Source organism: Epinephelus fuscoguttatus, linkage group LG15, assembly GCF_011397635.1.
Source record: "Epinephelus fuscoguttatus linkage group LG15, E.fuscoguttatus.final_Chr_v1".
Lineage (NCBI taxonomy): Eukaryota > Metazoa > Chordata > Actinopteri > Perciformes > Serranidae > Epinephelus > Epinephelus fuscoguttatus.
This window is the reverse complement of record NC_064766.1, coordinates 38,840,894-38,854,422: the sequence shown is the minus strand read 5'-3', so window position 1 is coordinate 38,854,422 and position 13,529 is coordinate 38,840,894. Positions and strand designations below refer to the sequence as shown.

The following is a 13,529-nucleotide window of genomic DNA, read 5'->3' as shown; positions in this document are numbered from 1 at the left end:
GAAAAAGCCAAGTCTAACTCGTTCATTGTAGCGGCCAAAGCCGTTTCAAACAACTGGTGTTCATCCGTAGCCATCTTCCAAGTGATTCCGCACTTCGTTGTCGCAGCGCTGTCGTCATCTGTTTAGCTCGCCTCTGGCCCGCCTATATCAGATACACCTCTGTGATTGGTGCAGCTCGGTTTCATGGGCATAGGTAATGAGCATCATTACTGACTGCCAGAGTGACTCGCTGAGCAAATTCAAATTGTGCTCTCGCGAGAACTCTGGATTTCCAGGGTAACTGTCCTCTAGACTCTCAAGAAAACAATCGAACTTTAAACTGGCGTTGACAAACATTTGGCCACAAGGGGGCAGCAGAAAGACACTTGACTTACAATAGGGTATTATCACCTTATAAAGCTGATGTGGCGAATGTGTTAGCAAACAGTTAGCGCATATGAAGCATCATTAGCATTAATTTGGAGCTGTGTTTCTACATAAATGCAAGTGGAGTGTTGACGCTGCTTTTAGCTCTCTGGTCTCTACAAACTTATGAGCGAATTGTCTGGCTAGCTGCTAAATGTAGTCGCTGACTCTGGCGTACTGTGGGTTTGTTCAGGCTTGAAAACAGCTGCCTGCTGTCTTTGGAAATGAAACTAGTGAGGGCAGAAAAAGTGAATAAAAAAGGAAAGTTGCCTAAAAATCAAAACAATGACTTAATAGGTACTAAAATGCTCCATAGAACTGACAGAGCTGCCACGTGCTGATGCTTCTTGTTAGATTTGTCACTGCGAACGACACATTACACTTCACATTGTCAATGTAAAATCATTGTTTATATCAGCTTTTAAGGTCACATCTCACGGTCTGCAACTCAATCTCCAACAACGGCAAATACAAAAGTTGCACAGGACCAAGGCCTTGACTTGATTATCCCTGACACCAGGTGGATCAGCAGTCTTGTCATTCAGGCGGGGCGGATGTGGCTCAGGAGGCAGAGCGTGTCATCCACTCATCGGAAGCTTGGCGAGTGATCCCTGGCTCCTCCAGTCCACATGAAGTATTGCTGGAACACCAAATTATTAGTGTCTTCATAAGCAAAATGTTCAACTAAGTATGGTAGCCTCTGCCACCAGTGTGTGAATGGGTCAATAAATCCTCATCTATCTTGCACAGTACATGCTCCAGTTTAAAGTAGCTCAACATTTCTATTTTATCAGAGCACTAAGTGTCACTCGGTCAAAAGTCACATGCCCTATCTGCAATGTTAACAGAAGTGAAAAATAATTTGTATATCCTCACTGTGATTCAGATCCAAAAGTTAACGGGTCTTCTTTGGCCCGTACCGACACCCTGCCACCATGTTTCATGGAAACTGGGCCAGATATTTGTTCTGTAATCCTGATGACAGACAAACAAACAAACAAACCAAACTGAAAACATTACCTCCTTGGTGAAGGCAAAAATAGGCCAAAATATATATCCAAACTCTGATGTCACCAGTCACCAGAAGCAGTGGGCCACGTGTTCTGATTATGCATGTCTTCAAATACTGTCTGTACCTCACTACTGGAAATGTTCTCATGTAAAAGCAAAGGAACAAATCCAAACCCATGTATGGCTATAATTGATGCACCTCCAACAGAACAAAGCATTTGTACCTTGAAAGGCCACCTGTCCTCCATCTTTTATACGACTACTAAAGAAGGCCGTGATGTGTCTTCAAATGGAGAAACAAAAATTTACCGGCGTCTCTTCGTCTCTTAAAAATATGATAAAATGATGTTTCTCTTCATTGATTATGTCGACTGATTATATTCCAGATATATTTCCAGCGACATGATTACAAATGTTCTTCTGAAGCAGACGTCTTCATCTCTTTCTGACTCAAGTGCCAAAACACATTCTTTCCTTTTCCTGTTTGTACATTAGTTTTGCTAAAGTTTAAGTTTTTGCCTTGAATTTTTTGGAGAATACTCCTTCATTAATTTGCTTATTTGAAATTGAATTGGAATTACTATTTGTGCAGCCCTTTGAGGCATGCTTTGTGATTGGGCTGCAATGAACTTTGACTTGACAAATCTGTAAAGCCCTTTGGGTTGCCTTTGGGTACGAAATGCACTATATAAATACACTTCCTTTGCCTTTGCCTTATTTGTCATTGACATACTTGAACAGGATGTACGCCATTGCCAACTTTCTCTCTAGCTGTCACTGTCTGTATTATTAATATTTTTGTGATAAATGTATAAAAAAAGTCTTGAAAGAATAATAATATCAAAACTTGGTGAGTACATGAAGCCAGATGAGATGTGCATGCACATACATTTGATGACTTTTAACAATATCTTCTGTGACAGAATAAGATCATTTAATATAAGTAAAGTAATACGACCCATTATTAATGTTTGCAGCCCTTTAAACTCTGTCTTTTAAGAGTGTCAGGGGTTCAGTCTGGCACTTTTTGAGACCACAAATCAACAAACACACGGCTGCATTTGTGATTCGGGCTGCAATCAAAGCCTCGCTCCTCCCAAACAAACAAGGCTATCTGTGCTTTTCCTTTCTCTTCATCTATCTCTCCACCTGGCAGCGAGGTGCCATCGACACAGAGTGACAGCCTCTGCATTCATGAGCACATCATCATCTGCCCTCCTCAACAAGGATTAGCCCCTCATCACTCAAACCTCACAAAACCCGATGAGCTGAAGTTTTACTCGGACAGGACATTTTGTTTTAAATCTTAGAAATCAATATGGACTGTTTGGATCATTTTATTAATAAGGTGAAAATTCAGCTGTGATTTTAACTGAACCTGCTAATTATTTAGGCTGATTTTACAATATCACAAAGATTCAGATGTTTAACTTGATAATTAAGTGATTTCAACCTATTTTTCCATCTAAATGTCTCAGCATTCAGTCATTTCATCAGTATATTTGGGTGAAGTCATCCTTCACTGCCAGCTCCTAGTGAGTCCCCCTTCCTTTCAGTGGCTCTATAGATTTTCTCCAAGTGATAAATTGGACACAGGGAGCCACTGAGGTGTGACCAGGTGCCAAAGGAGTATAGCTTTTTGTCTTTAATGGGCCTAATTATGCTTAAGACCTTTAGAGCTGTTTGGATGAGTTCTAATAACATGTTGTGGGATGTAAGTCATCATTGGAAAAAGTGATGTGTTAAATGATATAAAGGAGCTCCCTGACTGCAAATACATCATATAAAGCAATCACGTTGCAGAGGCTCAAAGTTGCATCAGTGTTTGTATATTTCTCCCTTCCTCTCCCTTGATTGAAGAAACGCATGGATTCTATCCCATCCATCACCTCCACCCCTCTCCTCGCTCTCCAAACACTGAAGCGGCTAACGGTTCATTCTGGCCCAGTCTCTCCTGTGGCACAGTGGTGGGCACAAACTTGTGCAGCTGACTTTGTGCTGCATATCCACATAACGCAGACTGTGCAGTTTTTCTGTCTCACAAAGTCTTTTGTTGTTGTTTTTCTTGCAGTGAGAAAAGTGGAGATGAAACAGTCGGACGGATACCGCAGCGCGTAAAAGTTGTGGATGGTTACTTTTGCGCATAAACACTTAAAGGACTATTTTATCTCCAAAAGTTGCGGTATAAAACAAGAGCAGGTGAAATTCTTCCCTCTGCAAAAATATCGCCCACAAGCAGGCTGGAAGACCATCCGCTCCGGAGAACACAGCGAATCCGCAGAGCGCAGATGATCGCAACTGGTGTTTGTGGTGTCGCGCTGATGCTGGTGTTGGTGGTTCTTATCCCGGTCGTGGTGAACACCGCCGGGACTCCTGCCCGCTACGAGATGCTCGGGTCCTGTCAAATGGTGTGCGATTCCCACGGGACCGCAGCCACGGCCACCGCAAAGGCAACCAACCCGATCAAAGACAACCGCCTGGTTCAGTCGCTTCCGACGTTCATCCAGGGTCCTCAAGGAGAGCCGGGACGCGTCGGGAGGATGGGTCCCAGGGGGCCAGTTGGCGAGCCCGGACCACCTGGACCTGCTGGTCCGCCGGGAGAGAGAGGGGTACCGGGCCCCCCGGGTCCACCCGGAGCAAACGGGCCCAACGGTGCCATCAGCGCTGCCACTTACAACACCATCCCAAAGATTGCGTTTTATGCAGGACTGAAGAAGCAGCACGAGGGATATGAAGTGTTGAAATTTGACGACGTGGTGACAAATCTGGGCAATCACTACGACCCCTCCACAGGGAAATTCACCTGCTCAATACCGGGGATTTACTTCTTTGTTTACCATGTGCTGATGCGAGGAGGAGATGGAACCAGCATGTGGGCTGACCTCTGTAAAAACAACCAGGTAGGACGCCTCATGGTTCAATTATGTGACGATCTTTTGATCTGTTCTCGCTTTCTTTAGTATTTATTTATGATGCACAGTGTCAACACAGTCGATTGAACAGTTTTGTACTTTACGCACAAGTTTTACGCGCGGTTGCACCTAAACAGAGACTCCAAGAATATTATATATATATATATATATATATATAAATAAAGATATTTCCGGACATTTAAAAACTAAAATTAAAAAAGGAGCTGTCCGCGGTCCTGATTTCAAAATAAAAGCACGCTTTATCACAAGCAATGTCCATTTTGCTTTCCAGGTGAGAGCCAGTGCCATCGCCCAAGACGCCGACCAGAACTACGACTACGCCAGTAACAGTGTCGTCCTGCACCTCGAGCCCGGGGACGAGATTTACATCAAGCTGGACGGCGGGAAGGCGCACGGGGGCAACAACAACAAGTACAGCACCTTCTCCGGCTTCATGTTGTACGCTGATTGAAACACGGCAAAGATCCGCTGAGGGGGGAGAAAAGAGATCTGCTCTGCATATAGCTTGCTTCACTGCTCATGCTCGATTCAGTGTCAGTTGGATTATTAGAGGCAGAGCTCACCATTTCCATTTTGCAAAAGAATCCAAAAAGATGTGGAGGACATCATGCTGAAAAAAAGATAAGAGCTGTACTGAAGAGCTTCACAGTGTAATTACAGAATCATGATTTTTAAAGTGTACAGCGTTGAATTGTGCGCCTGTCAGACTGTTTAGTGTCGCTATTGCACCCTGAATTAACTGTTTAGCTTCACAAATTAAGTTCGCTGATATGTCAGACATACTGTACATGCTGCTGTGGTAACATACTGAGTGAGTGTAGACTGAAAGTTCAATGTATTGACCTTTGGCACTGAATTATAGATGCTGAAATTATACTCACATAACCACCACTCTGTTCACAGTGTTAGTCCACATGTGTGCTTTATTTTCAAAAAATATTTGACAGTTGTTGGATTTTAAGTCAAAATGTTAACAGCTGTAGTGATGCATGCTTAGAAAAAAAAATGACATTTCAACTCTGTGCAGCATAAAAACTCTTTAAAGAATCTGTAAAGGGCCATTCTGATGTTCATACTGAAGCACTGTCTCAAATATTATCATTGTAACTCATTTCTCCTTGTCTCAGTATGACAGCTGGTCGGGGCAACAGGGTGGTCTGGTGGTTTAGTCACCATCACAAAACTGGACAGTCACACTGACAGAAATGTTTCCTCGGCATGCATCGATCTGCCTGACTGTCAAGACTGTCTGCTATGTGTAAAATATCATGTAAAAATTAAAATCCTCTGGCTCACTTTGTAATCCTCTCCGAAGATTAATCAAAGTTGCAGAGTTTTTCACAGCGCACAGTCACTTGTGGCGATCACGCCATTGATCATGTGGTGAAGTCACCCTGTGAGGCCACCTGTTCCCAGATGAGAGGAGAACATGTCCTTCATCCAGTCAGCCTCCCATAGACACCCAGACACCCACTGAGGGGCAACAGGACAACTCATCTAACACAGCCGCACTGTGTCGAGAGCAGAGCGGCATACTGATTACTAACATGCTCATTATTTTCATTCCATAAAACATGTTTGCAGAAACCATCACCAACAAATACAAAGACAGCAACGACGTTGACATTGACAAATCTATTAGCACCATAACTGTGAGCACTGCTGTAGACAGCACCTCCAGACGAAGGGAAATATTTGTTTTGAATTGTGTTTCTGCAGGCGAGGAAAAGCTATTTTTTGTGACATAAATGGGACCAAAACAAGACTGCAAATGAGAGGCACTGTGATCCTGCGAGGCTCTTTCCTATTATTTGCTTACAAAGTGAATAATGTAGAAGCACAAATATAAAATCAACTTTTAATTAATGAGGCCTCTGTAAAAAGTCTTTCAGCTGGATGAAACAGCAGCCTGTAATTATTTTCCATTGGAAAGACAAAGCTACAAAACATTTTGCTACACTGAAAAATTAAGAACGTTGACATTAAAGATAAACTGATACACAAACACTGAGCTCTTTGGTTTAAGCGCCCAAAAGCACTTTCAGAAAAGAGTTTGGACTGCGATTATTGAAAAGATATGACAGTATTTATTGTGGAGTGTTAGGCCACCTCAGGATAAAATAATGGCTGCATCACGACACCTCCCTTTGGTCCCTCTCTTTGCTTTATTTGAAGGTCAGCCAGTGTTTCGGGTTGTCGATGAGGATCTTATCCACCTGGTGCTGCGAAATGCCCCTCGTCAGCATCTTCGGCACAATGTTCCTCAGGATGTGAGAGTAGCCGTGGCCGCCGTACTTGGTGAGACGGTTCTTGGTGTGGATGTCGTGCGCGACCAGCATCTTGTCCTCGTAGCCCTCCTTCACGAGGAACGCCAAGCTGAGCGTGAACAAAGAAACCGTGAAAAACGAGGGGCCTTAAACACAACACAGTTTACTTCTGTTAAGAATATTTGCCAATATGCCCTAATGTGTTGTTAAACCAGGTTTTTTTGTATGTGCAGACAAACATGTGGCCGGTCATTCATCACCCGTCCTGTTGACACACACTCCTCCCTCCGCTGCAGTGGGAGATTAGTGTCTCACAGTTTGTGTGAAAACACTGTAGGACGCGCTCTTCTCTCCACATGGAGTAAAACCCAAAAGCAGCATTTGGCTCTGAACGCCTGACGTGGCTCCTCAAACATTATCATTAATGAATATATTAAGGGATTTTCTCAAGCTAATTTAAAATGGATCTGATCTTAAATTTGGACACTGAGTTCATATTAAACTGTCAGGTCTGGAGAAATCAGCGCGGTCACACTTGTGTTCACTCATGGCATGTCTAATCAAAAAAATGGTACTGCAAAGACAAGTTTAACAGCGTCACTCACGCCTTCACTCTCTGGCAGTCACTGGGCATGTCAATGTCCTGGTTATACGGGTAGTTCAGCATCTCCGTTCCAAACAGATCATACTCCAGGTAGCTCCCCAGCTTTGCAAACTCCAGCAGTTCACCCTCATCAAATATGGTCCTGCAGGAAGAGACGAGAAAGTGACTGAAATGAAGGTGATACGTCAGTGATACTCTTTTTTTGTACTTTGAATTGAAATAATTATAATTAACTGGTGACTCTAACAGGATAAGTGGTTATGAAAAATGAATGAATGAATGAATGAATGTAAATAAGATGCCAGAGTGCTTAAAAAGCATAAAAATAGAGCTTGTCTATTATAAAAAGAGTCAGGGGAGGATCCCACAGAGAGAGAAACATCTCTGCGTACAGCAAACATTGAAAGGCTGACAACAGGCAATTTATTTATTACATATACTGATAAATATTATCATTGTTTGTTTATGAACTGGCCCCTGGCCTCCTGTCACTTTGCAAAAGTGGCCCGTGGGCAAGGAACTTCGAGTATCTCAGCGATACATGCTGCATTTCAAAAAGAGAACATTCACACTGTCTCCCTGCCTGTTTTTTAAAACGTTGAATTTCATTTTTATGCAGAATTAAATTCAGTGCAATTCCTGTAACTTGCCTATAGACTATAAAAGTATCAGCGACCAGCACAGCAGTGACTAAAATCATTTGTTGAATCAGAAAAGCAGATCTAAAAAATACTGTGGACTTATCATGTTCACTGATATCACAAGACAAAATCTGTTTAATTCTCTTACTGAATGTTTATCATAAACTTTCATGCTACTTTATCGTACTTAAATATGTGACCCATAAATCAGCTACAGATTAAGGTGACTGCTGCACGAGTTTCTTGCTGCACGAGGATGCTGATCGTTTCTGTTTACTGCGAACAAGACTCCTTTGCTACAAGCTCAGCTCAGAAAATGTTTCCAGTGATGGAAAGTGACGAGACAAATGAGGGGGAGGAGCAAATCTGCTGGATTTCCTCTTGAAAAAATACAAACAAACAAAAAGTTTAAGAGTGTTTGCGCTTTAAAAATTGCCTTTGTGTTATTGGCTTGTGTCTCATTTTCACAGCTTTTGATAATCTGAAATCACACTCATCAATATCAAGATTTAAAGTGACTTTTGCCAAATCTAGAAAAATACTTTAACACATCACATCATAATAACTATTAAATATTACTATGCTTAAGGTCAACGAACACATGACTGTATGAGGATAAAATGAGGAAACTATTCAGCCTGTATCTGTGTGTGCGCGTTTCACACTGCGTGCCATCAGGTCAGAAATCCAAGGTTATCTGCTGGATCGACTTTTGACACCAAAGAGGAAGATGAATGTTTTTCTCTCAGTGCCGACAGAGCTGCAGATATTCACGTGGGACCTGATGACATCAATTCATTATTTAATGGGAAACATAAATGTCAGGGAGGGGCTATGGGACAGAAGTAGTGAGGCTTATTGGATTACCAAATGAAAAGTTCTAACAGCCTGATCAACTAACTGTTACCAGAGACGTCCCACCTGTCCAGGTGTGACATGACAGTTTTGCTGATGTCACCGCCAGCCTCCTGAAGAATCCGGACGACTTCAGCCGGAGCGGCAGGATTCCTGCCGGGATGGATGATGACGGGGCAGCCGAGCTGGGCCTGGGCGTGAGCTGTGGCCCTGAGCACCTTTGTCTCGCTCTCTGTGATGGGCCAGCTGGTGCCGATCTCTCCGATCACGCCACAGCGGATGTCTGTGCCGTCAGCGCCATGAACCACCTCGCTGACGATGATGTCTGTGAGCTGATGGGCAGATAATGAGGACGCTTTATGAGTAGTCACTGACATATTAGAGCATTAGAATGACTCTTTTATAACTTCTTAGTTTTATATCTTTAAGAGGCTTGATGCACATGAACAGAGCACATCAAGTTCGGGTGATAATGTCTTAATATCCATGACGATTACATGCACGTTATCAGTGCGTCACTACTCCAGGGCTAAACAGAGCAGCCAGAGACCCGTTCAAATCGATCGCAAGATATGATAGAAATCACAAACACAGAATGTGCTGAAAGAATGGGTGATGTAACTTCATGCAGGACGTTCTTGGTAACTTACGGAGACTTCAGTGCGAGTGGTGCACTGTAATATGGTTCAAACTGGCTCAAACCTTCTGACACAGATATTCAGATTTGGGGCAAAATGGCTGCTACACTCAGCCTGGTCCTCACCTTCTCCACACTCATTCTCTTGGTGGCCTCAGTGTGCGTGCAGTCCACGTAGAACCCTGCTCCTGCGATGACGTGGACCCCGGTGTCCTTGGCCAGCTGCTTGAGAGTGGGCAGGTCCCTTTGGATGCCCGTGGTGGTGTTCTCCACTATCGTGCCCCCGCCGGCCTTCCTGTAGGCCAGCAGCTCGTCCCGCACGGCGGCCGTCTCCTGCTGCAGCAGCAGGTTCTCGTGGCAGCTGTAGGGGTACTGTCGCAGCCAGTGCATGTGCTGCATCTGGAACGGGTTCTCCGCCACCTCCTCATCACCCGCAGGAGGGGGAAAGTAGCAGCACTCAAAGCTCATGGTCAGGTGCTCGTGGGTCATGGTGCGGCCCAGCTGGTCCGGATCCACGAGACCCAGGACGGTCTGGACCTTCCCACTCAAGTTTGACATGACTGGTGATCAGGGTTTCCAACAACCTGGAGGGACACATTTAATTAATTTATTTATCAGATCCAGTAAACAAATGGGCCTCCTGCAGAAAAACAACACAGTTCTTTATTTTTGTTCAGATCCATGATTAGTTCTCAGTACCCACAGATTTGTGGGGTTCACCAGTGTTTTCTTATTTTAGCTCTTTTCAAGTTGAGAACATTTTATGAGTGGTTTAAAACATCTCATTTTTACTGATCACATAGTTTGTCCAACACAAGGAAACACAAATGTGCAGTACTTTACTTGAGTATTTTGATCTCATGCCACTGTCTGCTTCTGCGCCACTACTCCTCAGAGGGAAATACTGTCATTTTCACTCCACTGCAATAAGATTTTTGCACGTAAACCATATGGAAATATGCAGGTGCAGCTGAAACATAAGTCAATTGATTAAAAAAAAATAATCAGAAACTATATTAATAGCTGTATGAGTCAGTACATTGCTGCTTTTCCTTTTAATTAGTTAAATCATTGTGATTTATTAAGTTGATTGAACATTTTCTTCATTGCGTACTTTTACCTTTAATAATTAAATACATCTTCCTACTTGTGCTTGCATTTACTACTAACATTTTCATTGTAGGACTTTTACTAGTAACCGTATATATATATATATGCACATATATATTTATATTTATATGTGGGTATCCGTGCACAGCCAGTGGGGTCAGGTGCTGGTAGGTGGCAGGAATATGTATATAACAATAATAGGGATACACCTCCGCACACTTCATGTAAACTTTACTCTAGATCTTTATTTGTGAACAATGCGTTTTGCGTGTAGCGTCATCAGGTTCACACATATATTTATGTGTGTGTGTGTGTGTGTGTGTGTGTGTGTGTGTCGTTTTTTTTTTTTATACTTAAAAGGTCATATGTACAGCTGTTTCATCAAAACGAATATTTAAAAAAAAAAAAAAAATCCATAGAACGTCTGGAAAGGTGTAGAATTAAAATCTATATTTTCCTGAAAAAAATAATTACAGTAGAGAAATAATTGTTTTAGAAATTCTGACGGGTCCAAAATATGTCAATATTTTGATTTGGTTACATTGGTTACGAGGGGAGCTCAGGGTTGCCAGATTGTGATAGCTGCAGAGGTATGGCGTCGTCCCAGCGCTATCTGTCGCAAATTCTAGCCGACCAATGGAGAAGCAAAACCAGAATCAACATCGGTTCAGCTTTTGATTGTTGGTGTCAGCTGAAGGCAGAAAAAGGGCTAAAAAGCCACGCAGAGGTTGCCGCTTTCATTCTGGACAGGTAAGCTAATGTTGCTAACTAACGCAGCAGGGTTGTAAAAAGATATATCTGCTGAATTTATCTAATATCTAGTAAAGCTGAACTAGTAATGACACTGCAAAAAAAAGTAAGGATGATGGTTAATTTTAGATATTTTAGCAAGTTCTCTAGAAAAAGTGTTTTTGGGACTCCGGTTGTAGAGTTGTCAAATAGTGTTGTAAAAAAGTAAATCTACTGAATATATCAAATATCTAGTACAGCCGAACTATCTTATTATTATTATTATTATTATTATTATTATTATTATATTATTATTATTATTATTATTATTATTATTATTATTGGTGGGAAATTATAACAGAGGAATATATTTGCTGTTTTAATATCAAGAACAGTTTTGTATTTTTGTGTGTGTACAGGATGTTGTTGTACACACACGTGTGTCCACCACGACAATGAATCCTAATTGACTAATTATGTTAGCATTAGTGACGAGTAAAGCTAAAAATGCTTTACGGAGATGGTTACAGTGTGTTACAGGGCGCACAAGAGAGGATTCATGATTTATTATTATTATTTTCTAATTACTATACCACAAAAGCCTCTTCACTTGACATCGCTGTCTCCAGTGTCTGTCGTTTACGAACCTGGCAACCTGTAGAATTGAAGACTGGAGCGAGAGCAGGCGAGCGTGAGTGCGACACCTACTGACCAGGAAGTATGAATCCTATATTTATCACCTTGCAATGTAAGTACAGGGCGTGAGTGCTTCCTTCACCACTGCTGCTGACATTTACAGCTTCAACCATGTTTTTACTCAGTTGCTGGGTTTTTATATATTCTGTAACACCAGTACTGATGCTGCAGAAAATCATGTTTGCTTAGTTTAGTTTATTTAAGAAGGGACAGTGCAAACTATTAAATACACACAGTATAAAAAAGCCAGAGGGTTATTTTTCATCTGTGGCCCCTCCCTTGTTACACAAGGCTACCTAAAATACAACAAAGCACAAACAAACAAACAAACAAACAAACAAACAAACAAACAAAAGATTTTAGCATGATTTTTTTAGTCACAAGAATGAATTGATCATCAAATGTGTGCCTTCAATTTTAAAAGCACTGGAGGCGGTGACATATTTCCAACATAGCAGGAAATATTAGCAGCTGTTTTGTGCTCCTCTGATGGAGCCTGGTGACACACTTACTGTCTGTTCTTCTACTGATGGAAGCTGCAAGTGGTTATATAAGTTATTTGAAGTGTTTAATAGAATCTATTTCACTTCTGCAGAGATTATCCAGGTGTGCCAGAATCTTTGCACATGGCACATCTGCCCTAGTGTTGCGTTTAAGGGGCGTTACCTATACTAGTAGATGACCAAGAGCAGATTCGGAACATTTGGTGCATCTGACAGAGGAGAAAGCAAATTTAGAGCTGCAGCACGAGGCCCACTGTCACAGACCAGACATGAGAGTGTGTTTGCAGACTGAGCAATCATTGACCAGGCTGACCCCACGGTGCAGGACCACAGCGAGCTGTAGCAAAGCAAAGTGCAACACCCGACCCGTACTCAAACTGACCACAGGCTCTGTCTCTGAGCTGAGTTAACTTCGTCTCTTACTCGCTCGGTTTGCAAAATGCAAGTTATCACTGCAACCTGGCAGCCGATAACTTACAGAGAGCAGCGTTTGCAGAAAGGGCAAAGTGCAACGCGTTAAAAAAAATAAAATAAATAAAAACACCAGAAAACAGCGTGCAGTGACGTCACAGCTGCAGCACGAGGCGGAGGAAACTCAAACCTCATCAGCTTTGTAGAGTAAAATATATCCAGGCTACTCACAGACAGTTTGCTGACCTTGTTTCTGCCTGTAGCGCTCCTCTTGCAGCCCCAGCTGAACTCTGGACTCTCCAGATCAGCGGTGCAGTATGACGGAAGTGTGACGCATCGCGAGAGACCACGAGATTACAGTTCCAGCTGACAGCGGAAGCCTCCAGCCATAAACAATCATACATAGACTGCAGGCTGCACAACAATAACTCAGAGTTTATTGTTTAAATATATTTTCCAAGATTTTTTCAACGTGTTTTGTTAATTTATTTATTTATTTATTTATTTATTTATTTATTTATTTATTTATTTATTTAGTCAGTCAGTCTTTTTGGGCTTATTGGCCTTTATAGTTATTTTATTATTAATTTTTGAACTTTAGTTTCATATATACAGCTTATTTGCTTTTTAGTTTACAGTTCATTACAAACAAAAATGTTTGGTCAGTGTTAAAGGGAAACTAAATAAAGAAAAATATGAAATATATAAGGCTGCCTTGAGTCACTGG

The 13,529-nt window shown here is 42.0% G+C and overlaps 2 protein-coding genes across 3 annotated transcripts; one reads left to right on the top strand and one right to left on the bottom strand.

The window, feature by feature from the left end:
• The first annotated feature begins 3,374 nt into the window (after positions 1–3,374).
• On the top strand, positions 3,375–5,072 carry c1ql3b (complement component 1, q subcomponent-like 3b). Its single transcript, XM_049598560.1, has 2 exons — positions 3,375–4,316; positions 4,621–5,072. Exons 1-2 carry the CDS (start codon positions 3,705–3,707, stop codon positions 4,798–4,800), a joined length of 792 nt encoding a protein of 263 aa, XP_049454517.1. The 5' UTR covers positions 3,375–3,704; the 3' UTR covers positions 4,801–5,072.
• A 231-nt stretch (positions 5,073–5,303) lies between these two features.
• On the bottom strand, positions 5,304–13,122 carry pter (phosphotriesterase related). Of its 2 annotated transcripts, none has more exons than XM_049598543.1 (5): positions 13,034–13,122; positions 9,480–9,937; positions 8,783–9,048; positions 7,222–7,362; positions 5,304–6,725 (listed from the first exon to the last, which is right to left on the bottom strand). In XM_049598543.1, exons 2-5 carry the CDS (start codon positions 9,909–9,911, stop codon positions 6,515–6,517), a joined length of 1,050 nt encoding a protein of 349 aa, XP_049454500.1. In that variant the 5' UTR covers positions 9,912–9,937; positions 13,034–13,122; the 3' UTR covers positions 5,304–6,514. The 2 variants fall into 2 exon arrangements, with proteins under 2 accessions (XP_049454500.1, XP_049454501.1); XM_049598544.1 differs by having other exon boundaries at positions 13,049–13,101.
• Between the last annotated feature and the right edge of the window lie 407 nt (positions 13,123–13,529).